This window comes from Megascapheus bottae, chromosome 9 (genome assembly GCF_031878675.1).
Source record: "Megascapheus bottae isolate mThoBot1 chromosome 9, mThoBot2.hap1, whole genome shotgun sequence".
In the NCBI taxonomy this organism is placed as follows: Eukaryota; Metazoa; Chordata; class Mammalia; order Rodentia; family Geomyidae; genus Megascapheus; species Megascapheus bottae.
Genome location: NC_143517.1, coordinates 48,175,248 through 48,201,056, shown reverse-complemented (window position 1 = coordinate 48,201,056; position 25,809 = coordinate 48,175,248). Strand labels below are relative to the sequence as shown.

General features: G+C 34.1%; 1 protein-coding gene across 3 annotated transcripts in view; it reads left to right on the top strand.

Annotated features, from left to right (window-relative positions):
• Positions 1-25,809, top strand: part of Csmd3 (CUB and Sushi multiple domains 3) — an 842,017-nt gene that overhangs the window by 699,456 nt on the left and 116,752 nt on the right. For 2 of the 3 annotated variants that reach the window (XM_090339296.1, XM_090339294.1), the window contains 2 exons: positions 11,564-11,767; positions 17,757-17,881. In XM_090339296.1, coding sequence (XP_090195422.1) covers positions 11,564-11,767; positions 17,757-17,881 — 329 coding nt within the window. Of the gene's footprint in view, positions 1-9,272; positions 9,387-9,914; positions 10,011-11,563; positions 11,768-17,756; positions 17,882-25,809 lie in introns of all 3 variants that reach the window. The other variant, XM_090339297.1, reaches the window with a different exon arrangement.

The window sequence follows — 25,809 nt, the reverse complement described above, 5'->3', positions numbered from 1 at the left end:
TCTTTTAGATTGAAATTGAGCTAATAGTAAAAAGAAATGTTAATAAACTGTACTAACATTTTCAACTTGCAATCATGAAATAGAATTGCTTATTGTGTTTTCCTTGATTTCATTGCTTTTAAATACCAAATTAATTCTCAGCTGTTGGGAAATGTTACAACTGCCAAATTGCAGATAAAGTGCTTGCTTGCAACTGAACAGACAGTTGCTCATGGAACAATTAAAGAAAATTGAACTATATTCGCTGTAAGATGGTTCCTGCAATGTTTGTATGTTTAAAATATGTCAAGTTGGCACTTTTGAAATTTTGGTCATATGCAAATGGCCATCATACAGAGTAAAAACTAGATCTGGAGAATTTTAAAAGTAAGTATTATGGATTTCAGTCAGAATATTTACTATATATATTGGGAGAACTATCACAAAATAAATTGCTAACAGGGAGATAAATTAGAGCTCCATTTTGGCAGATTAAAATAGACATAAGTTCCTGGAGCTACTAAGTAATAGAACAATTGCTTACTAAAATATAACATAAAGTAATTACTTTATAAGTATTAGAAAATATCAATAAGTATTAGGATTTTGGCATGTTTGTTTCTTTTCAGATGTTGCATCATCTTATGTGAGCTGTTGATATGGCACTCTTATTTTTATATAGATAAAAATTGTTATAATTTGGTAGGGTGTGACATGATTCTGCAGGGAAATTTTGATTGAACCAAGATAATTAGTATATGATATTTATGGTGTACCACTATTGCTTTGATGAATGACATCTCATCTTTAATTAATACTTAATAGCCATTATGGTATAATTACCTTGGATATTTGTAATCTTACTTGGTGTGAAGAAAACAGAATTGTTACAAAAATCTTAAGGAAATTTTTGACTTATTACTATAAGAATGAATGAATCTCCCATCTAAACTTTCCTAGTGTTAAATGATATTTGCAAAGTAACTAGTACCTTGTATTCGAAAAATGTAGTATACTGATTTGTTTCCCTTGGAAATAACCTTAGACATTTTTTTTTTGGATGATTGATTGTGAGAAGACTTTTTTTTTTTATCATTGGGGTAATTTACAGAGGGGTTACAGTTACATTCACCAGGCAGTAGGTGCATTACTTCTCACACATTAATGCCCCCTCTCATGTTTTTGTACCCATTTCCCTCCTACCACCCCCTCCCAATCATCTTTGTTTTCCCTGTTCCCTTTCCTATTTGAAATAAACAAATGAATGTATATGCAATATACCAAGTAACAAAGTCAGATACAGTGACAATATGAAATTAACCGGAAGGGCAAAAAAAGAGAAGAGATATAATATAGTACATTAAGAACAACAATCACACAAGATAACGCTCTTGTTTCCATAGTCTACAGAGTCTTTCATTTAATCTTATCCTATATGACCTTATGTATGTAGGTTTTGAGCAATTTCACTCCTCTGCTAAGAGAGTCCTAGATGTGTACTAATTATTACAAATGAGGGAATCCATTGAGCCTATGTTCCTTTGGGTCTGGCTAACTTCACTTAATATGATTTTTTTTACAAGTCTTTTCATTTCCTTATGAATGGAGTGATGTTATTTTTTCTGATGGCAGCAGAGAATTCCATTATGTATAAAGATCACATGTGTGAGAAGAAATTTTATAGCATGAAACTTAATTCATTTTCTTTCATAAAATTGAACCCTGGGACCTGGTGTGTTTGATATATATTTATTTCTTTATTTGAATTAGGAAGGGAAGAGGAAAAACAAGATGACAAAGGACAAAGGGTGAATGAATGTAACAGTAATATTCACAAGACAATATGTTGGAAATGAACTTTACAACTTGGATGGGGGTGAGGAAGGGAAAATGGGAGAAAAACTTGGGGAGTGCTAACAATGATTGAGACATAATGTACTCACTACACATGACTGTAACCCTTCATGTACATCATCCTGACAATAAATTAAAATTTAAAACCAAGATTAAGCTTCAGTTGTAGGCCTTGTAATGATTTTTACATAGCAAGGATGAACCAGCTTGGTAAGTTATCCCTTGCTACTTAGGAAGCCAACATGAGTTGGGTGGCAGTTGATGCTAACATAGGCATAAAGCCATCCATACCAGCATATCAGCAAACAAGACATATGCTGGTATGTATTCCCCATACAAAGATGATCTTTGTCTAAGGCAAACTCCAATAAAACATGTGAGAATCTACTTAAAAGAATAACCTAAGGGGCTGGGAGTTTGGCCTAGTGGTTAAAGTGCTTGCCTAGCATGCATGAAGACCCGGGTTCAATTCCTTGGTACCACATACATAGAAAAAAGCCGGAAGTGGTGCTGAGGCTCAAGTGGTAGAGCTCTAGCCTTGAGAAAATCCAAGGACAGTGCTCAGGCCCTGAGCTCAAGCCCAGGACTGGCAAAAAAAAAAAATTAAAAAAAAAAAAAGAATAACCTAAGTCAAACTGGAGTGGAGAAATGAATCAAAAGGTAGAGGGCTTATTTTCCAGTGCAAGGCTCTGAATTAAAATTTTACTGCTACCAATAAACAAGTACACAATCCAGAGATACAATCCAGAAGTACTGAAGTGCTTCTAAAGTGCTGTCTTGTAGCTATTTCCACAATAAATTTATTTATCAACTCAGTCTATACAGAGCAAATATTTTTGTATATAATACAGATTTAAAAGAAGTGTTTAGCATGTACAAGGCAAATGGAAAATATAGAAAAAGTAATCCTAAAATATATTCTTAAAATCCTCCTGCAGATGAACATATCAGGCAAACTGCATAGAGAGCTAAATAAATTTTGATAACTTATGCTATCAACATTAATTTTTTCTACATTAACACATAATCAAGTGTATTTATGAAAGCATCTTTGATTTGGATCTTTTAATCTTCATTTTGGTAATGTGTGTGAACATGTAAATTTCGTATTTCCTGTGTTAGTAAATGAAAAGATGGCTCAGAAAATGCATGGCTCCTTACATTATTTTAGCAGAGTGAAAAAATCAGCTAAAAACATGTTAGAATTATCCAAATAAATCCTGAAATGCAAAACAATGTGGAGGTTGAGCCGAAAAAGCAGGATGTACTTTGAGAATCAAGCAGTATTTAACAGAAATTGATCGTCTTTTCCCATTGCTTTGTCCTTGCCATATTTCTTTCCTTCTTCATGGAAGTTGGATAGAGTTTCAGTATCTTTATAACAAGGAGATTTAAGATGTAGGTAGGATACAAAAATAGATTAGAATGAGCTTTCACCTTGTTCTTTTCTGAACCCAAATAGAAAGCTGATAATTACATTTTTTTTTCTTTCACTCAGAAGAAGAGAATGTGAAATCAAGGAGAAAGAGAAGTGCCTAGCCATTTTTAAGTGGTGAGACAAATTATCCTTGATTAAAATAAGATGGTATACCCCTTAAGTCAATTAGTCCTACCATTTGTTGTAATGCTTATGGAGAAAAGCACAAGATGAGTAAAAATGTGCAGACACTAAGACACAATTTGACTTGATCGATAAAATTCCTTAATGAATCAGTAGCTAAGTAGCTGATAATAATCTAATATTCATTGCTGTTTGGGTCACTATTCTGACCCAACATTTCCACCTGTGTGTTTATATAACTTCTCCTTTTGCATACTATTTTTATTGTTACTGTTATTATAGAGGTGATGTTACATAAGTCAGGTAATAAATCTTTTTGGAGAAGGTCACCCCTCCCCCTCTTCTCCCTTTCCCACCTTCAAGTTGTATAGTTCATTTTCTACACAGTGTCCAGTTAGTATCACTGCTGCATTTGTTCATCCTTTGTCCCTGCTAGGAGATGGGTCCTTTTATCATCCACAATTTAAGAATAAGGGAAGTGAAGTAGAACACTACGAAATCGTAGAGTCTCTTTCTACAACACTTCTTTAGGCAGCTTTATGAAATGCTATAATATCAGAAGGCATTTCACACTAATAAGGTGATTATTTGAAAACAATCAGTATATCTGCTCAGCTGTGGCTGTTGACAGTTTTTAAAGTGATTAATGTCATTTTTATTTACTTTACTTTTATTTTTCTTCTTTTGGGGAGGAGGACAGTAATGGGGTTGAACTCAGAGCCTTGTGCTTTTAAGGCAGATACACTACCACTTGATCCATATTCTCCAGCAATTTTGTTGTTTCGCCTCATTTTTCTGGAAAGACCTTGCATATTTCGCCTAGGCCCAGTCTCAGACTCAAATCTTCCCAACCTAAACCTCCTACACAGTGAGACTCATAGGTTCTTGCCTGCATGACTTATGATTGGAGATGGAATCCAGTTAATTTTGTATCTCAGGCTGGCCTAAAATCATAGTCCTCCTCATAGCTACCATCCTAATAGTGGGGATTACATGTGTGAACTACCATGTCTCTCCTCACCAACGGTTTCTTCCTCTCTTCCCTATCCCTCCAGTCACAGACCATGGATCATATCTCAGGCTTAAAACATGCTGATCAGTTGTGCTATCCACTACACTAAGTCCCTGCTTGGTTTAATGTATTTTTTCATGGACCAAAAAAGCCTCATATAGTTAATATAACATCATCTTTAATACTGCTGGAGTTCCTATTCTGCTCCCATTCACAACATTCAAACCTTTCTCCATCAAAACAGACTTTTAGTAATATCATTATTGTTAAGTAGTTGTACAAAGAGGTCACAATTCCACAGATCAAACGATGGGTAGAGTGAGTCCTGATAAAATCCCTCCCTCCCTTTTTAATCCACCATTATTTTCTCCTTTCCATGTCTAGTCTCAGGTACAATTTTTACATAATACATGATAAATGGCTAGAACAAACTTTCATCAAATTTGAAATTATTTTTCTTTTTCGGATAACATGTTCAAACTCAGCATGACCCTTGAATATCTTGCTTACTCTTACTGGACTGAAGCTCTACAACTTATGTCTATGTCACTAGTTTTTGCTGGTTATCGTAAAGATGGAGTTGTTCTTGAACTAAACTCTCTGGAGTTTATTCTCCTCATAGTATGGAATATAGTGGTGAGTCATAGGCACCTTGCTTACCAAAACTTCTTAGATATCTTTACTCATTCACCATCTTCTAAAGGATCTATTAGATTCTTTCCCCTATTCACGTTACACTCAAATTATGTGTTTCTCCCTTTTCCTACTAGCCAGTCACTGGGATGTTCACCATTATTTGCTTCTGAAAGAAAAAGACAACACACAAGGTTGAAACCCAAATTTATTTGCATAAATTCAATCTTATGTTTAATTTAATAGCTCTCGTCCTGATCACTGAATTATAGCAATCATGTCGATATTTGTTTTATTATTCTCACATAAAGTTAATTAATTTCTAAATCATTGAGCTTCGATTAAACCAGCTATTTATTTTGATGGCACAAAAATTTAATGTGGCTTCCAAAAATTCCAGTTTGTTTAGACAATATTAAGAAAAAACTCCCTCTTCACTTGGTAGAGAATAGAAGCACAGAAAGTATTCAAGATTATCAGTCTAGGTATGAGTCATGGCTATATGATTTCATAGTAAGGTAGACTTTGAAATTAACTCCAAGGAAGGAAAAACAGGAATGTGTAAAAGAAATAAAATTTGAGTGAGCAACTGAAGGCAGCTGGGATAATCAGAGGTCACCTAAGTTAGTGTGTGTGTGTGTGTGTGTGTGTGTGTGTGTGTGTGTGCATAGATGTGATCCAATATGGCAGGCAATTTGAAAGGTTCTTGCTGAAATGGAATAGGGCATAAATAGAAATGGAAGTAAGAATATAGGCAGAAATTAGGAGCCTAATGAAAGTTTGGCCAAGAAGGTACATATGGCCATTGATGATGGAACCTTGAGGCATGTTGCAGATTTCAGTGCAAAAGAAAGTATTAAATTCCTGTTTTTCTGTTTATTCATGTTCTAAGTACGTTCCAGGGGTACTACTATAGAGCAGTTAGCAAATGTTTACAGAAACTTGGTTAAGTGGGAAATAGCATCATGCAAACTTTTCTAGTAAGTGCCCTTTCATCTGTATCTTGAAAATAAGATACTTTCATCTGTATCTTGATTGAATGGGATTTTTTAAAATAAGAGTTGTTAAAATAATCTTGATTTATTCAGAAAGATTAGGTATATGTGATAGAAATACTTTTCCCCACACACAAGAAAAGCCAATAATGAATTAAGGCAAATTACAGGCAAGATAGAGTAACAAACTTGAGCAATTCCTTTAATTTCTTAAAATATCTGCCTGAGATGGTAGAATGTGGTTCAGGAATATAACATTAATTTAATGGCAATATGTAGGAAATTAGATCATTGCAGTCCATCCTGATTCGTTTTGCTATGAAATGTCCCATTGAAGTGGCATTTTGTAATTTTATCTTTGATATAATGATTCAATACTCTGCAGAGTAACTTGTTTCCTAAATGCAACTGTTTTCTAATTTAAAATGTCAGTTACTCACTTTAATAGAGAGTTACATTGCAGTTAAAAGAAAAATAGTTTGTTCATTGCTTAATAAAGCATGATTCAATACTTGATTCTGTAAGTCCTATTTTTCTCGATTTCACTACTCTCTTCTCAGAGTTATTATAACAAGTTCAGGCACAAACTACTAGCAATATTCACAAGTTTTTTCTTATTTAAGAAGGCATAAAACCCAAATTATTAATTACTACATCACTGATAGTTATACCCTCAATATATTCAATTTTCAGTGTTCATTAAAATGGGTCGATCAGTAGAGAAGCAACAATTAAGAAGGGTTCAATTATAGGAAAAAAATATATGCAACTTTCTCTTTTTCCCTGAAGAAAACACTAGGAAACCAATTTGATTCATTTGGATATTAGTAAATGCAAAATTTGTTAAAGGGATATCAAATGTAATTCCTGGTAGAATGCTTTAGATATTTAGGTAGAAAAGTTCAAATACCTGTTAGTGACTTTCAAAAATGATTAGAGAAAGAGTAAGTATAGTGGCCTAGGGTCTTCCTGACCACTGTATTTGATAAAGCAAAGCTTTTGTGCTTAGTTTTTTCTTTGCCCAGTGGTATATATCATTTGGTAAAGATAAAGTAACATCTGTATTGCATAAGAAACTTTGATTTTTATTTGCTGCTTCTTGGGCTTAAACTTGAAGTCTAGGCAGTCACTGAGCTCCTTTTGCTCAAGACTAGCACTCCACCACTTGAGCCACAGTTTTGCTTGCAGCATTTTGGTAATTTACTGGAGATAAGAATCTCTTGGTGCCAGGTGTGGTGGCTCACACTTGTAATCCTTGCTACTCAGGAGGCTGATATCTGAGGATCAAGGTTCAAAGCCAGCCCGGGGCACAAAGGACCTGAGACTCTTTATCTCCAATTAACCTCTAAAAAACAGAAAGTGAGGCTTGACTCAAGGGTAGGGTGGTAGCCTTGAGCTGAAGAGCTCAGGGACAGAGTTCAAGCCCAATGACCCACCAAAACAAAACAGAACAACAACAACAAAAAAAACCCAAGCTGGCCTTTAACAGTGACCTTCGGAATTCAGCCTCTTGAGTATCTAAGATTGTAGCTAGCAGCCCCAAGCACCCAGCTTATTAGAAACTTTTGAAGATCCATCTGAAGATAGATTATGTGAACATCATGAATGCAAAAACACGAAAGAATACCTGTCTGAATTATTTTGGGGGAGTATTTCTTTCAAGATAATTTAGGATTAGATGCACCAAACTCAGAATCTTTTAGATCTAATCTATCTCTGTCTCTGTCTCGTTCTCTTTCTCTCTCTCTCCCTCCCTCCTTCTCTCTTTCTCTCTCTCTCTCCCCCTGTCCTTACCTCCCCTACCTCTCTGTATTTATGTATATGAATACTTATATATATATGGCTTGCTTTACTTTAATAAGGAGGATTATTTATAAAATAAAGAAACTAAGAGTCTTAGTACTCAGAAAATCTTCTACACAATGGTACTATGTCTACCAATGTGTTGGCTTTCTTTTGTTCCACAAAGAACTGGACTGAGACCACCAGCTTATTTTGCAGGCCAAAATTCTAGGGTAGCTTTGTTCACAGTATTATGTGTATGCCTTTGTTCATTGGCAAGCTCAGCATGTTTCCTGTGGACATAAATGCTTTCAAAGGGACATGTGGGGATATTCATGACCTTGATTTACGGTGTAAAACATAAAACAGGACTTTTAAAATACATGCATGCAACCTATTATTCAATTAAAGCAATGTGCTTCTGAATTCATAAAAGTTTTCCAGCTCTTACATTAATAATTTTCAAGAATGCATTATCTTTTAAATCCTGTATTTTTTCTATTCAGTGAAGTATCTTAAGGATAATCATTATTATTCATTTTCAAAAAAACACAAAGGAGAGATTTCTTTCTACTCCTGAATGGATGGGTTCCTTTTTTTTAAAGGTATAGTTTGGGGAGCCTCTACAGATAAAATTACTATATAATTTTAAAGACAAGCAAATATAAAATTAAAAAGAATAATTTATTAGCTCTCTTGGTAAGTACTTCAGAATTGTTCTTACCATGAATAAGTGCTCATCTTGTGAAGTTTTATAAAATCTTAATTTTTTAGCATTTATAGAGCATGTGTCTTTACATGGGAAACGACTAATAAAAAATGTTCAGGCGTCGTTTTGGATTTTGGGTGTAAATTAAAGGCTGTCCCCTAAAAAAGGGTCTTGATATATTTTCTAGTGAAAGTATCATTCATGACGGAGTACCATTTTAAGAATAATTTAGACAATTCCCCCAATCAAAACCTTGTCTTTCTCTTTGAAGGAGGAGAAAAAAAATTAGAAAAAGAGAAGAGAGTCACAAAGTGTAAAGAACCAATCTACTATTAAGAAAAAAAAAAAAAAAGGACAGATTTACCATTAGTAAAAACAAAAGAAATCCCAAACCAGTTACTTTTAACTATCTAATCACAACATTCTTATGATTTGTGATCCAAATTCCATGCTTGGCCACTTTTTCTCTTTAGAAGAAGTCTTTTGAAAAATTTTTCTTACCATTATGTCAGGGTCATTTATCTATGGCCTGCATATACTTGTGTCAGGAAGGTTAATCAATTGGCACCTCTCCTCTCTGAAAGCTAGAAACTAAACAAACAAACAAAAAAGATGACTATTATATTGTAATACTTTGTTCTCTCTCTCCTCCTCTTTCTATTTTTTTCTTTTGTTTTTGTTTTTGTTTCTGTTTTTGTTTTTGGATGGTTGGTGATTTGTTTGCTTCTCCCGGCTCCTGTTGGTCAGTGGTGTTTGGCCAGTTTGTATTTTTCCAGACATCACTCCACGATGTTGTTGAGGTGTTTGATGGGCCAACTCCGCAATCTGCTCTGTTATCCTCTCTCTCAGGATCCCATTCAGGTATCCTTTCACAGAACTGCCATGCCTCAGGTTTTGATTAAAGACTGACATTGATTAGTGCTGTAGACTCAGTTGAGATTTATGTCTTCCATAGTAGAAATAAAGTAAACTAAAAAATAGAGTCGCAATTTTTTTTCTCATTTTCATTTTTTTAAAAGATTTAAACAAAATGCATCAGTAACTAAGAAGCTTAAGAAAGATAGAACCAACAATGTTCTGGGATTGTAGTCAAATACATTTAAGATTTAATCACCTTCTGTGGTATTTAATATAATATAAAATATTTAAGGATTTTTTGAAAGAGTGAGATGATATCTATTAACATGTAATTTAAAGCTATCTTTTTGGAAAAGATGATATGCATAGCAGAACCCAAAGAAACAATATATTGTAAAAGACAGGATATTTTAAAGTGATTTGATAGCAATAGATTGACATTTTTCAAATGACAGTGTAAAATAATATAATTTGTTAGGTATACTGAATGGAAATTATTTATGATATCTTAGTGTTTGTTTTGTTGAGTAGGAGAAACACTTCCACTGAGTTCAGGTAATCAGATCACAATTCGATTTACTTCAGTTGGACCAATAACAGCTAAGGGATTTCACTTTGTTTACCAAGGTAAGTGACCCTGTAGTCTAGAAACACTCTAAGGAATGATATCAAATTCCATGCTTTGATCAGAGTGTTCAAGTAATATAATCTTCATAACCATAAAGGGAGAGTTGATAAGGGTTTATTTCAAACAGTTTTCCCCTGTCCTTTCCCTTTTCCCTGCCCAGTAGAACATTGTTTCTTTGAGCAAATTAAACCATGAGCCACTGCTTCAATCATGATTCCCAGTTTCAACATATGATTTCCCCCTCCTTCCCAACATACTGTTTTCCAAACATCTATATCTTCACTCTACATTTTCTCTCTTCCTCACAATCCAGCACTCTGCATTAATAAAAAAAAATACATGCAAGTTTTTTACAGTAATGTATTTAGAAATGTCAAGGACATTATCACTCCATTCTATAATTATGCTTTCTTATTCTCTAAGGAAAATAGAAACTTTCCTCATGTTTAATATGCACTTTTGCACATTAGAATTCATTTATACAGTCCTTTTCTTGACATTTATATACAACAAATTTGTCCATTATCACTAAACTAAATCAATAGCCATCATTAGAAATAATCTAGATATTGTAAAGTAGCTCATTTCTAATGCATCTTAAAGTGTAAATGTGTACTCCTTGGAAATAAATTAAAATCAGTGATTTGAATTTTTTTAACTCCTTAAGCTATTTATCACTTTGCTATACATTTTCTTTTTTTACTAATACTTTTTCCCTATAAACAATGTATGACTTTAGGGATTCAAAAAGGCACTACAATTTAGTTATATTTACTCAAGTCACATAAGATGAATTTATTCACTTGGATTGAATCTACTTGGAATTCATCATATCATTTCTTGGACTCTTCTCAATCGTTTTAGTCACATTTGTGTGTCTTTTAAAAAGAAAAAACATCCTGTTATCATTCTATTTTATTAAATAAAAATCACTATCGAAGGACATGCAAACTGTAATAGAATTTCAAAATCAATGTATGATCATTAAAATAATAAAGTTTATTGTTGTTAATCTGTCTGACTTATATTCTACTTAGTTTTAATGTAGCTATTTTCTTCCTTAATAGAAACTTTTTTTTTGAAAACTAAGTTTGTGAACTTGAAAGATAAAAATGCTTTTCCTGATTTAAAAACTATGTTCTTATGGAACAAATACTGAAAGAAAAAAATTATGTAACCTGAAGCGTACATTTGCACTTGGTATTCCAAGTTTAAAAAGGATAAAAAAGAAGTTTCATTTTGAATTCATACATTATAATGTGAAACTAAACTTATTTTATATCTTAAATGAGACTGATAAACAAACAAAATTTGACATAGTTGATGTTGTTTAAGCTGAAATGTAAATATTTTATAATATAAATCTTGACAATGGCAGTAGTCATTTAAAATTGTATCTTATTATTATGGAAGTAATGTTTTGAGAAATGGTTAAGTGTTTATTAACTTTCTGAGAAAAAGTAGATCTTGAAATCTGTAGATGTAGTTACATTTTTAAAGCTCTATTTGTTTCATCAATGTGAAATTAAAATCAATAATTATTTCTACACAGCTGTTCCTCGAACAAGTTCTACACAATGTAGTTCTGTACCTGAACCAAGATTCGGAAGAAGGATTGGCAATGAATTTGCAGTTGGTTCATTGGTTGTCTTTGAATGTAATCCTGGATATATTCTCCATGGATCCACAGCAATTAGGTGTGACACAGTCCCCAATTCTTTGGCCCAGTGGAATGACTCCTTACCTACCTGTATTGGTGAGTATCCATACTTCTAGGCACTATGGAATAAGTAAATTTGTCCTAAGGAAATGTACTATTTCAGATTCATTTCATTTTAAGGAAAAGAACCCTTTACATTGACTCAGTATTTTTCAAGAATAAAATATATTGTCATTAACAAGGGGTGCACAATAGGTCTCTTGTGTTTATTGTTCCAGTAAATGTTGTATATTTTTTGTATTCTTTATCAAAGGTCTCCTCCCAATCAACTCAGACATTTTTTGATGATCAATTCACTATTTCTATGAGATTAATACTATCACATTCAATACATAAGTAAGGTCATGCTGTCTCTGTGCTTGGCTTATTTTATTTTACAGCATTCATGTTGCAAATAGCAGAATTTTCTTTTTGCAGTGTTTGAATAATACTTAATCATGTACATTGAGCACACTGTTTTCATCCACTCAGCATTCCAGGACATTTAATTTTCTTCTATTTCTTGGCTTCATAGAAGTATATATGTCTCTGATGTCTGATATAATTATTTCATTTTCCAGTGGTAAGATTGCTACCTTCCTTGTTAAAAATATTTTTGTTTGCATACTATTTTCCAAATATTCTGAATAGGTGTCCTTCTAAAACTCATATACTGAAATTCTAACCCCCAAAGTCATGGTAATATGAACAGATGCCTTAACCTGAACAGATAACTCTGTTTTTAGTCAGGCCTGAGGGCTTATGAATGGAATTGTCATCCTTGTAAAAGGAAACCCTAGAGAGCACCATCATCCCTTCTGATATTTGTGTACACAGTGAAAAGCCAGCTGTCAAGAGAGCCATCATTGAGAGTGCCTTTAATAGGCAGAAATAAATTTCTGTTCTGCACAAGCCCACAGACCATTGTATTTTGCTATGGTAAAGTGCTATGGAATTCCTCCCAGTTCATCTTTTCTAAAAAAAAAAAAAAAATCAGCCCCAATCTCCCACTTACTAGATGATAGACAAAAGGATAGAGAAAGAATCTTTGCGTTTCTTTAAAGAAACATCTTAATGGGTTCTAATCTGTTTCCTCTCCCTGCTGCTACCAGTAAAATTAAGGTACATATTTTTTCTATCAAATATTTTCTTCCATCACAATTTTTTTCCGTCAAACGTTTACTGAATGAGAAAAAATTGCAAATAATAACAATCATTACCCGAATGCTTGTTGGGGTGTAAAGAATTTCTGAGTCCCAGGATGCATTTCTAAGTGCATTTTCTAAATCCCAGGGTCCATGTGCTCCAATTCCAGCATCTACCACAAGGTGACAGTCTTGTGCACTCGGCTTGCTTTGATCTTTACAAATCTGAACTTTCAAACTCTTCATAAACTAGAGGAATAATACCTTGTTAAAAATAACATGAGTCAAGATTATTCTGAAAGAGAAAATAGAATCCTGTATTTAGGTAGAAAATTCAGTTCAGATATAGTCTTACACAAAGGTTGTTTTCTCTGCTTTCCCATTTCAGTGAATGTTCAGTTATAATTGTTTTTGCCATGCAAGCATCTAATTGAAACCACATAAAATAGCTTTCTACGCTGGTAATGATTTTCATTTCAGTTGTATTGTTTTAGTTTCTCACTTCACCTTGCACTATCAATACCTTCAGGATTTGTCTACCTTGGTAAACTGTAGATAAATGCTCAGTCATTTTTCATATGCATAATGAGATGAAACTGTTGACTTGAAATGAGCCACATTAAGCATGATTATGCTAAAAGATAAAATAAATGGTCAAATACTAAATTAAGGGATTCCGAAATTTAGACAGCAGAATGCAAACAATAACCATCTTATACAAACCATAGTATCATGGCATTCTTAGATAAATTGCAGCAATATACTATGATAAAGGGGAAAATGTGCTTGAGATAAAAAAAAACCAAAACTTAAAGCAAGTTGAATTCTGAACCTTTATCTTCCAAATTTAACCTTGCTGAACCTCAGATTTGTGAAAGTTTTCACTTATAAACCCTGGGGCTGCCCTGCCTCTGAGACACTGTGATTCAAATAATCCCCTGAAGTCACTAATAGCTTTGACAATACATAGCCTCAAGCTTAAGTACTATTAGTGGGAGATCTCTTTTGAAAAGCCCCAGAAACCTGCACCTAAATCCCTTAGGCAAGAAGTCTTTAATTAGCTGCTTATCCCATCACCTTTATCTGTTTCTGTGTTTTAAAGTCCCTTTCCTATCCAGAATTATTTTCACTGGGAGAGTCTCTATGGTAACAGCTGTCTATTTCATCTCTCCTTAGACTGGGGATTGATGAAGAAAAGTAAATACATAGCATCTTAAGTTTCATGCCCTGTGTTATGTGTTCACTTATCCATTCATCAAAAAATTGATTAAATATAGAGGTGTCAAACCATTGGCATTTGTAGGAAGTACTATTAAGCCTTATATAATATACTATTGACATCAACTCAGGATATTGTAAATAATTCTTTTTCCAAGTAGAGTACTTCCGTATTAGTTGGCTACTCAGAAGACAGATCTGAGGATTATAATTCCAAGCCAGTCAGGGTAAGCAGGTTTGCATACACAGACACACAGAAACACAGACTTACAGACATAGACACACACACACACACACACACACACACACACACACTGCAAGTTTTAAAAAGAAAAGCAGAATCAAGATTAAATCCAAGCTACTATTAATAATTATGTGTTTTATTGGGTAATGCTGATCAGAAGGGATAATTTGTCATTTTTTTTTTATAAAGGATTATAGATGTTGTTGGGTATGTAAGAAAAGAAACAAAGCAACTTCATCAAGGCACATTGCTTTACTTGGCTGCAAATGGTAAATGTAGTGTTGGGCAAATATTGGGGAACAGAATGTAGAGCTTAATAAGATTAACTATTTGTAGATTTGAGATGCCAGAGTTCAGAAAGTTTTTAGAAGAAAATAAATATGTCGGGCTGGGAGTTTGGCCTAGTGGTGGAGTGCTTGCCTAGCATGCACAAAGACCCGGGTTCGATTCCTCAGTACTACATGCATAGAAAAAAGTTGGAAGTGGTGCTGAGGCTCAAGTGGTAGAGCTCTAGCCTTGAGAAAGTCCAAGGACAGGGCTCAGGCCCGGAGCTCAAGCCCAGGACTGGCAAAATAAATTTAAAAAAAAAAAGAAAATAAATATGTCTCATTGTAATTTTAGAAACACCTCTTTGAAGTACTTTGGAGAATGCATTGTGTTGTAAATATACAGAACACAGGGAGGTCATTGATATAACTTATAATGAGATTGTCTATTCTCCAAGTAAGAGAGGTGGAATGGTATTTGGTAAAGATGGGAAGGAAGATCATTTATAAAGTGATGTGATTTTTCTTAGGACCAGTGCTTCTTGAGTCACCATTTTCCTTATACTTATAGGAAAATGTATGTTTTCCTCCATTCCTGGCATGCAAAAATAATTTTAAAAAACAAAATATGATTTTTACTTTTAAAAAAGGTAAATTCTGGCCAAGTGAAATTGAGCTTTTTTTTTTTTTAACCCAGTGGCATTCATTTATAAGAAAACACAACAAAACGACATTCTCCATAAAAGAGCCATTGCCATTGCACTATTACACAGTGTCTAGTTCTTGTTTCCAGTAATTTCTTTGGCTTTTTGCATTCGGCTTAGAAATTAGCAAAAAGAAAACCCTGTACTTTATGAAAATTGTTATTAAAACCACCACCACCAACAACAAAACACTTCTTTAGAGCAAGGTACCGGTAGTGCATGCCTATACATATAGCTGTCTGTAAAGACTAAGATCTGGAGGATTTCAGTTTGAAGCCAGCCTGGATGGAATAGATCAAAAGGCTTTCTAAACAGGTAAATGAGTAAATAGGTGCAGTGGCTCACACTTGTTATCCTAAGTTATGTGGGAGGTTGAGAGTTGAAGATTAGGGTTACAGATCATTCCAGGAAGACAAAGCCCAGATCACTCATTTTGGTAAAATGAATGAAGCTGGATTAGTAGGGAATGCCTCAAATCCTAGGATCATGGACAGAGTAACATAGGTAGATGGTGGCTCATGTGTATGCCCAAACAGACAGTAAAATCCTGTCCTGGCACTATCCAGTGGCAAACAGGACTATAGGTATGACAGCAATATACCATCAGTTTAACATGAATAAGGCCACCATGAATGAAAAGTGAAAATGAAAAACCTTACCTTTATCTATCATAGTTGCCATTATAGGTGGACCTGGAAAAGTGCTTGAGAAGGGTGCTATAGCCAAATGAAAGAGTATAGCAGAGGGAGTCAATAAAGGAGTATTTTGAGTAGCATACTACCTCCTTTAGTCTGTCGATATTTTTTTCACGGATCATTTTGGAAAAACATTTTACAAAGAAGGTGACGGCAATTCAGGGAACCTGTGGAACATTTCCAAAACAACACAGTGTTTAAGAGCTATGACTTAGGTCATGCTCAGAATATTTTATTTTATATTAACACTTACTGAACAAATTGAAAAACCATAACAGACTGCAGAGTTTACATCCTATATCATATTCTTTTTTCTGGTACTAGTTGTCCTAGCAATGACCCAAATCAAACTCAGTGAAATTTCTTTCTCTGAGGGATACAATTCCTGCTTTAAACTACAACATTTAGATCTAGCTCCATCCCTCACTGTGTAATCTTGGGCAAGAAATTTAACCTCTCAGTGTTTCTTTCTTTAGCTACAGAATAGAAAATCAACTTATTGTGATTTCCCTTTTTGAGTTGTAGGTTTACGGGAATTGAGACATAGAAAGCATCTGGAAGAGTGCTTGGCATAGTTGTCTCCGCAAATGTTAAAAGTAGAACATGATTTCTCATCATCCACATCATTATCTTTTAGAGAATGCCATACTTCCAATTGAATTATGACTCCAGTTCAACTTTTTTTTTTTACTGATTGTCTAGTTTGCGTTATGAAAAAACACATTTTACCTCCTGTCTAGTTTGCATTATGAAAGTACAGTTATCACCCTGCCAAATAACTAGCACTACAGGTGTAAGCCACTGGCACCTATCTCAGTGAACTTTTTCATACCTTACATATAACATGACATTATTGAAGTAATTGTAGTATGAATTCATATACACTGTTGTAAGATGATCAGTTAGTATTGTAGCTATAGTCCTCTAGCATGTTTTTGGTATAGAAATTCCTAGTTTATATTATTCGGTGACATTTTTTCTTTCTTTTTTCATATATTTTTTATTGTAACTAATAGAAAGGTTACATTATATTCACTAAACAGGTGTATTGCTTCACAAACATTGATACCATTTCTCATGTCCTGGTCCCCATTTCCCTCCCCTCACATCCCCCCCTCCTCTTGTTTTCTTCCCTTCCTTATCCTATTTCAAATAACCAAATAAGCATACATAAAATATATCAGATAACAAGGTGAAATACTGTAACAATATGAGATAACAAAGGGACAGCAAAAGAGATGAGAGATAACACAGTACATTAAGGACAACAATCACTCATTATATGGCTTTTGTTTCTATATCCTGGAGGTCCTTTCATCCTATATGGCCTCAAGTGTCTAGGTTTTGCTCTATCGTAAATCTCTGCTAGGAGAGCCCAAGGTTTCTACTGATTATGACAAATGAGGGAAACCATTGAGCCTATGTTCCTTTGAGTCAGGCTTACTCTACTTAATATGATTTTTTCTAAGTCTTTCCATTTCCTTACAAATGGGATGATCTCGTTCTTTCTGACAGCAGCATAGAATTCCATTGTGTATAAATACTACATCTTTTTGATCTACTCATCAACTGAGGGGCATCTGGGTTGGTTCCATATCTTTGCTATGGTAAATAGTGCTGCAATGAACATCGTTGTGTTAGTGGATTTTAAATTATAGTGTGGTTTGATTTTACTTGCAAGAATATTATGGTTGAGAGATGTTATCTGTGAACATTCCTCTTACTGTAATTCCTTGCAATAGCATTAACTCCCCCTCATACTGCTTTGTTTTAGTGCCTTGTGGGGGAATTTTAACTAAGCGAAAAGGGACTATTTTGTCTCCTGGATATCCTGAGCCTTATGACAACAATCTGAACTGTATATGGAAGATCACTGTGCCAGAGGGAGCTGGAATTCAAGTAAGAACATTTGCATTTTTTATATTTATATACTTGAAATCATTATTATTAGACTGAATATTGTATGTAAAAACTGAATAAGTGATTTTGGGGTGGCATGGATAGATTATTATAAGGATATTTATTATATGATTTTTTTATTTGCAAGTAACACAACTTCAATTTGAAGTAGGATGAGCAGTGTGAAATAGTATTAAAGCCTACAGTTCAGTAGTTCAGGAGTAATTTGTTTTGGTGGTCAGGTCATTCCTGATTAGTTGAGTCTATCTGTGTCTGCTGTTTCATGCTCAAGATTCTCTTCAGTTCTTGGTCATCCTGTTGTGTAATTATGGGCTGAATACCTAATGACAACGATGACTAGAGAAACACAGTAGAGGAAAGAATTGTTCACAGTATCACCCATGGAATTATCACAATGAAACTGACTGATATTTTCAATGTACTGCAACATAAAATAGTATGTCACTAAATAACTAGCTAAATATATAAACACCAAGTTCTCATCACTAGACTATTATGACACAAAGGTCAATAACCAAAATGAAGTGTATTTCTCTCAAATAGACTTTTTCAATGGTAAAGAAAACTTCTAAAGAAACCTGCCTGGAGATTTTTCCCTGCCTTACTGAACAAAAGAACAATCATATTGATTTCTAAACCAGTCATTGAACAACAGCCAAGCAAGCAGTATGATTTGGTTCAGTAAACCCATATTAACTACCTGAACTGGAATGCATCAGGACCTCTGCTTTCTCTGATGTGCTCACCTCTCATTTCATTGAACTTGCCCGGTCTCTATCATTCATTAAGATGAATGCTGTTCTACAGGCAAGCAGAATGTTGTTTTCAAGTTATCTTAACTTTATGGAATAATATTGCCACTTATTTTTGTTTTACTGAGAGACTCGTTTTACTGATGAGCTGATGGTAATTTAATGTTGTTCTTGTATTCTACCAAGTATTACCAGATTGCATCTTTACAAAACTAACTTGATCACTTCTCTAATTGATTCATAAGCTTTTCTTGCGGAATATAGTTTTGGTTATGGTAGCTAAGGTGCCATACCTTAAAACTGAAATCAAGCCTGGGGATGGTACCTAATGGTGAGTACTTACAGTACTTAAGACTGTGTACTAGCATGAACAAGGGGCTGGACTTGAAAACAAAACCAAAGAAAACAAAACAAAACAAAGCAAAACTCTGCACTTGATGAGAAGTATGTGTTTGAGTTTAAGAATCAAATTTTAAATTACCTTTATAAATATTCAGAAATTAAAAATAATTCTAACGATGTCTTATCAACCAGTCATAACCTAGTAGAGAAAATAAACTTCCAAAGAGGGAAGATTTACCTTGATTCATGATTCAAAGATCTCCTTATGTAAAACTAGGACAGTTGTAGGGTCATATGGAAGAGGAATCTGCTGAGGAAGGGAGGGAAAGAGGGGATGGGACCAGAAAGACAGAGATACTAGAGAGAACGGAAAACTAAGAGCAAAGTAAATCTTCAAGGGCAGCCTTAGTGGCCTACCTTAGTTCCTACAACTAGGACCTGCTGCAAGGCTTCCATCACCTCCAAATAGGCCACATAACTGGATCCATGGGTGATGTCAGAATTGTCATGATTCAGTTACCTCTCAAAGGTACCACCTTCAGAATATTGCTGCACTGAGTACAAAGGCTGGAACATTTGGGTTTGGGGAAAGTTAAACCTCACAATGGGTTTCAGTAGAGAAACCATCCAGAAAATAGTAGGGGTTAAGTTTTTAGAGTTTTAGAGACAACAAAATAATATAAGACATATGCTCACATTTTGGGTTAGTCTTATTGTGATTTTATGGTCATTTTGTAAAAGGCAAAATAAACTATCTTGTTCTCGTGAAAACAACAAATACTTCGGAACTTAATCTTTTTTTTTAATCTGAAAATTAAGAAAATCCTGGAATTTTTCTCTGTGTTACTGTATTTTTGGCATCCTGCAATGAGGCTTCAATGACTTTCTATTTAGTCACTGTCATAATGAACACCTGCATGTGCTTCAAATCCACTGTGCTGTGTGTTCTCTTTTTTTTCTGTCAGAAGCTGTATCTGCTCATCTTCCCTCCAAAAACACACTTTCCTTTGGCTTCAATCATTACTTTAATATATATAACTATAAATAATATATAACATTTAATATATAACAAATATATAAAATACTTATGTGTTTGCATAAAGATATATTGACACAAATATATATTTCTGATTCTATGTCTCTTATATTATCTTTTCTTTCAATTCAACCTGTCTTTTTTTTGTTTTACTTTTCACCCCTCCAAGATAGAACTGTTCCTCAATAGCTTTTTTAATTTACACTTGGGGTGGGAGATGACCAATGAAAGAAAATAAAGAATATCACAGATTCTTCATATCATCTACAGGTTGGTTCCTATAGTAACTCAAAGAAAGGAAAGAAAAAGATAAGCTGGTTAAATTATGCTCATACATCTGCTAAACAGAAAAAGCAAGCTTTAATAGTGCACATGTGAAAGAAAATAGCAAATGTGACTGATTTTTAACCCTACACCTTTTAAGTTCTTATTCTGAGTCTCAAGGAGCACTTAAGACACGCATGTCCTCTGTGGCTATCGAGTTGCAGAAGCTTTGCTGAAATATTAATATATAAATTTGACATAAATATGTATCAAAATATGAATTTTGAGAGTTACTTGGAATTCTTTGTAAATACAGAGTCATATGGTAACATAGTTATTCTGGATTCTCAAAGATTCACTATTAGGGATTCACTTTCATGCTACAACCAAGCTCATTGCTACTTTACAGCGCCTAAGGTAATGACCCGGAACAGAAAGCAAAAGCTTTTAAATAGGTTGCTTCAGGAATTCAAAATACTGACATTCATTTTTTTCCCATATATTTTTATTGTAGTTAATAGAAGGGTTACATTCTATTCACCAGATAGAAGGTGCATTAATTCACAAACATTGATACCCTTTCTCATGTCTTGGTCCCCATTTCCCAACCTCCCCCACCACCCCTCATCTTGTTCTCCCTCCTTCCCTATCCTATTTCAAATAACCAAATAAGAATATATACAATATATCAGATAACAAGATGAAATACTGTAACAATATGAGATAACCAAGGGACAGCAAAAGAGATGCAAGATAATACAGTACATTAAGGACAACTCACTCATTATATGGCTTTTGTTTCTAAATCCTGGAGGTCCTTTCATTTAGCGTCATTCTATATGTCTTTATGTATCTAGGTTTTGTTCTATTGTAAATCTCTGCTAGGAGAGCCCAAGGTTTCTACTGATTATGACAAATGAGGGAAACCACAGAGTCTATGTTCCTTTGAGTCTGGCTTACATCACTTAATATAATTTTTTCTAAGTCTTTCCATTTCTTTACAAATGGGGTGATGTCATTCTTTCTGACAGCAGCATAGAATTCCATTGTGTATAAATACCACATCTTTTTTTTTTTTTCTCATCCACTGAGGGGCATCTGGATTGGTTCCATATCTTTACTATGGTAAATAGTGTTGCAATGAACACCATTGTGCTAGTGAATTTAGTATGTCCTTGTTTCTTGACAATTGGGCACATGCCAAATAGTGGAATTGCTAGGTCATAGGGGAGCTCTATGTTTAGTCTTTTGAGGAACTGCCATACTGCTTTCCACAGTGGTTGAAGGAGTTTGCACTCCCACCAACAGTGTAGTAGTGATCCCTCCTGGCCACATCCCCTCCAGCATCTGTTGTTATTAGTTTTCTTTTTTTTTTTTTTTTTTTTTTTTTTGCCAGTCCTGGGCTTGAGCTCAGGGCCTGAGCACTATCCTTGGACTTTCTCAAGGCTTGAGCTCTACCACTTGAGCCTCAGCACCACTTCCGGCTTTTTTCTACATATGTGGTACCAAGGAATCGAACCCGGGTCTTCATGCATGCTAGGCAAGCACTTTAACCACTAGGCCAAACTCCCGGCCCTGTTATTAGTTTTCTTGATCCTGGCCATTCTAACTGAAGTAAGGTAGAATCTTAGAGTTTTGATTTGCATTTCTTTTATGGCCAGAGATGTGGAACATTTCTTCATGTGTCTGTAGGCCAATCTTATTTTTTCTTCAGAGAAGATTCTCTTTAAGTCTTTGCCATCTTTTAATGTGATGGTTGTGTCTTTGGAGATAAGTTTTAAAGTGATTCATTTATTTTGATCTTCAATATACCTTTTAAATACTATTGTTTTACATTATGGGGCCATTTTTCATTGTATCATATCATTTTCTTTGTCTTCTCTACTTCCATATTTTCAGCAATTATTATATAGTAAGGATGCCTTGAATTGCAGATTATCAAAAAGAATTCTTTGAATTAAGGGTTAAATAAATGATTTCTAAGCCAATAAAGCTAATGTAATCACCTTACCTAAGCTATATATTGTATCTCTACAAGAGTCACTTCTTTAAGTTTGTTTTGGGCACCTCCCAAATTCATCCTATATAATAATGACTTCATGGACATTTATCAAAACTATAGATTTCTCTAGTGATCTCTATCTCAGCATGGCCTCTCTTCTTCATTCAATCATATAAGCCAAGCATTTTTACTGCATTAAAATATTTTGGTCTATACAGTACTGTGCATAACACATATATTATGCTTGTCCTTCCTCTATTTTTCATACAAGTCTGTTTACTAATGCTTATACTGTCCCGTGTTAGCTTGCTATCATTTCTATCTCAGCCTTTTCCTTTCCTCTAGTCTATTCCCTCATTAAGCAAATAGAATAACCTTTTTAAAGTCTAACTCCGCTGCTTTCCTACTTTTACTACTTCCATTGTCCTTTAACTTCTGATGTCTTTGACATAGCATTTACACCTTTGTGATCTGTTCTCGCTCCTTACCTCTACTTAGGGAATTTCACCACTCTTTATGTGCTTTTCTCTTACCTGTGAACCAGGGACATATTCTCTCTGCTGTTGACATTCTCCAAAATCTCCCTGTATTTGATTTAGTCTTATTCTTCATTGTTTCCTCAACTGAAATGTATTTCCTGTAGTAGACCTTCTATGAACTTGAAAAAAGGTTAAGTTCCTTGCTATAAGTTCTCATAGCTCCCTGTAATGACTTTATCATAACACCCATCACATTTTAATGTTATTACCTAATTATCCCTAAGCTCCTGAGGGCAGTAACCAACACTGCTCTGGCAGTCAGGACAGCTTCTGGCAGTAAATGTTCAGTAAATATTTTCAGAATAATCAGTGAATACTTCCATAAGCAGTAGAGTTAAGACTATTTTAGAGAGCTAGCACTGCATAATGAACTATAAGATCTAGGCAGAAAAAATTGTATTGTATATAATTTGCTCTAGGCAAACATTCTTGGAAACTGGACACTTATCAATGGCAATACAGAGTCTTTCACTTAGGTAGTACTTTATTTAATGATTTAAACAACATTTGAATTTAACAAGGTTTAGCAAACTCATAACATATATTTTGAAATTTGAACACTCTGAGGAACCATAAGGAACTTCATAAATATATTTAGCCCTTTTTAATGGTACTAGTTCAGACACATCATAAATAAAAGTAATTCATAACAGCATAACACATGGAATATAAGGCAATGTATGATTTATTTTTGAAACTTTATTACCTTTACTACTGTCTGGCTGTGATTTGAGACATAGAATGATATTTAAATTGGGGTAATGAGATAGATATTTGTGTGAATAAAAAATTATATAAATCAAATAAATTCAAGCTAATCAAATATGAGACAACATAAGATCACTAGAGGTAGAATAAAAGAGAAATATTTGTCATGCTAAAAATGTTAGAGTCACTTAGGTGATTTGAGCATTCTTTTGAAATTACCTCAACAATAGTACTGTGGAAGAGTGACTTTTATGATGAAAAAACAGAAAAATATGGTTATATTAATGGATCAATTTATAATGTGATCATCCTAATTTCATATGATTTTCCACAGGAAAATGGAAATTTGTATGATAGACAAATGCCTGATTTTTGTTACTTCATAAAGTTATATAGGTTTTAAGTTTACTCCATCCAATGCATGGCTCTGAATGAAAAATCAGCAGTCTTTAAAAAAATGTTTAGTTGGCTCTTATTTAGTTTGCAGGGTTTTTTTGTTTGTTTGTTTGTTTTTTGATCACTTACTTGTGTCTTTTAATAGATCTCACAGCATTTCTTTCTAGTTCCTCTGGTGATTTCATGCCTCTGTGCCCTCTATGATTTTATTATGCAAAGTTACATTTGCCCTGAATCCTAGCTGCAAATTGTATTAGGCTCTTGTGGCTGCTGTAACAGATTACCATAAATTCAATAGCTACAACAGTAGAAAATTATTTTCTCACAGTAATAGATGACAGAAAACAACAACAAAACAATTTCCATGCACATACACCAAAATGCTAACAGATCTGCTTCCCCTCACAGGCTTCCAAAAATGTTTCCTTTGCTCTGTTAAATATTCAGTGGCTTCCTACAGACCTTGGTTTCTGGTCACATCACTCTCATTTCTGCCTCTCTAGTTACATTGCCTTTTCTTTCTTTTTTAAAGGATTCTCCACTGAATCCTTCTATTTCAATATCTTTAAATCAGTCTAAATTAAAGACTTTAAAAATACATATAAGCTAATATTTACAGGCTACCGATATTAGGAGGTGTTGTTTCTGGGGGGCATCATTTAGCTTTCTACAAGGTCAATATATATATCTAGGATAAAGCAAATCTTATTCCTTCTATTCTTGCAGTGAATTTTCCTGAATCTGCCAGTGATTTTGTTCTGGCCATCCCTTTGTTCTTAATTACTCAGAGTCAAAAAAAGAAATTATACTTGACATTATCTTTTACTCTACTGTCTGTATCACATGATACCTTGTAACTTTACCCACATCAACCACTGTGACATCTGGTCTCTTTTTGTTCTTTACAACTCCCTATTTAGTATTCTGTTGTTTCTCCCTGAATTCAACATTAAAGTAATTCTGCAGAAGGTGTTGAAAATTTATTTTCACTGCACCTTTGTGTGTGTGTGTGTGTGTGTGTGTGTGTGTGTGTGTGTGTGTGTGTGTGGACTGAACTTAGGGACACTCTGCTTGATTTATTTATTTTAGACATTATTAGAACTTGAACTCAGGATGTCTCACTGGCCAGGCATGTACTCCATCCCTGAGACATACCAATGGCTTTTAAAATTTTATTTCCAAAAAATAGAATAAAAAAAACCAAAAAAATATTTCCATTTCCTTCAGTGTAGTAATATACTTAAAACAGTCATATGTATTTAATTAATTATGTGTTCATTTGTTCGTCCATTCACCATTCAATTAGCAAATTATTTATGACAGGGCCTCACCCACTCAAGCAGCCTGGCCTCAGACTCTTGATCCTCCTGGCTAGGGCTCCCTCAGCTGCAATTGACAGATGTTTGCCATTACATTCAGCTTTGAAGGACTATTTTGATGATCTCTCCTCCATTCCCTCCATTTCCCCCCCCCACACACTTTTAATACCTTTAATGAAATATTAAAGACATAGTTATATTTTGAAGATCAAATAGTAATTATTTTGTTGGTATTTCATTTTTATTGATTTAATGACTCTTTCAGCTGTTTTACTTTTTCTTTATCATTAAGATTACCTGAGTCATTAATGCATACCTTACTATTAGACGTTTATAAGTATTGATTCACTTAATTTTTAAAATCTATGAATTAAACTCCCTAATGAAATGATTTTTGCAAATGTTTTTGAGGCACCAAGAGATTAGCATTTCCTGAGTTTTATACCAGTTAGTAGGGGAGCAAAGGAGTTGCAAAACCAGATATCATAAGATTTCTTGTATTGACTTCTGTCCTCTATTCTTTCTAACTTCCTGTGCTGTTTCAGACTT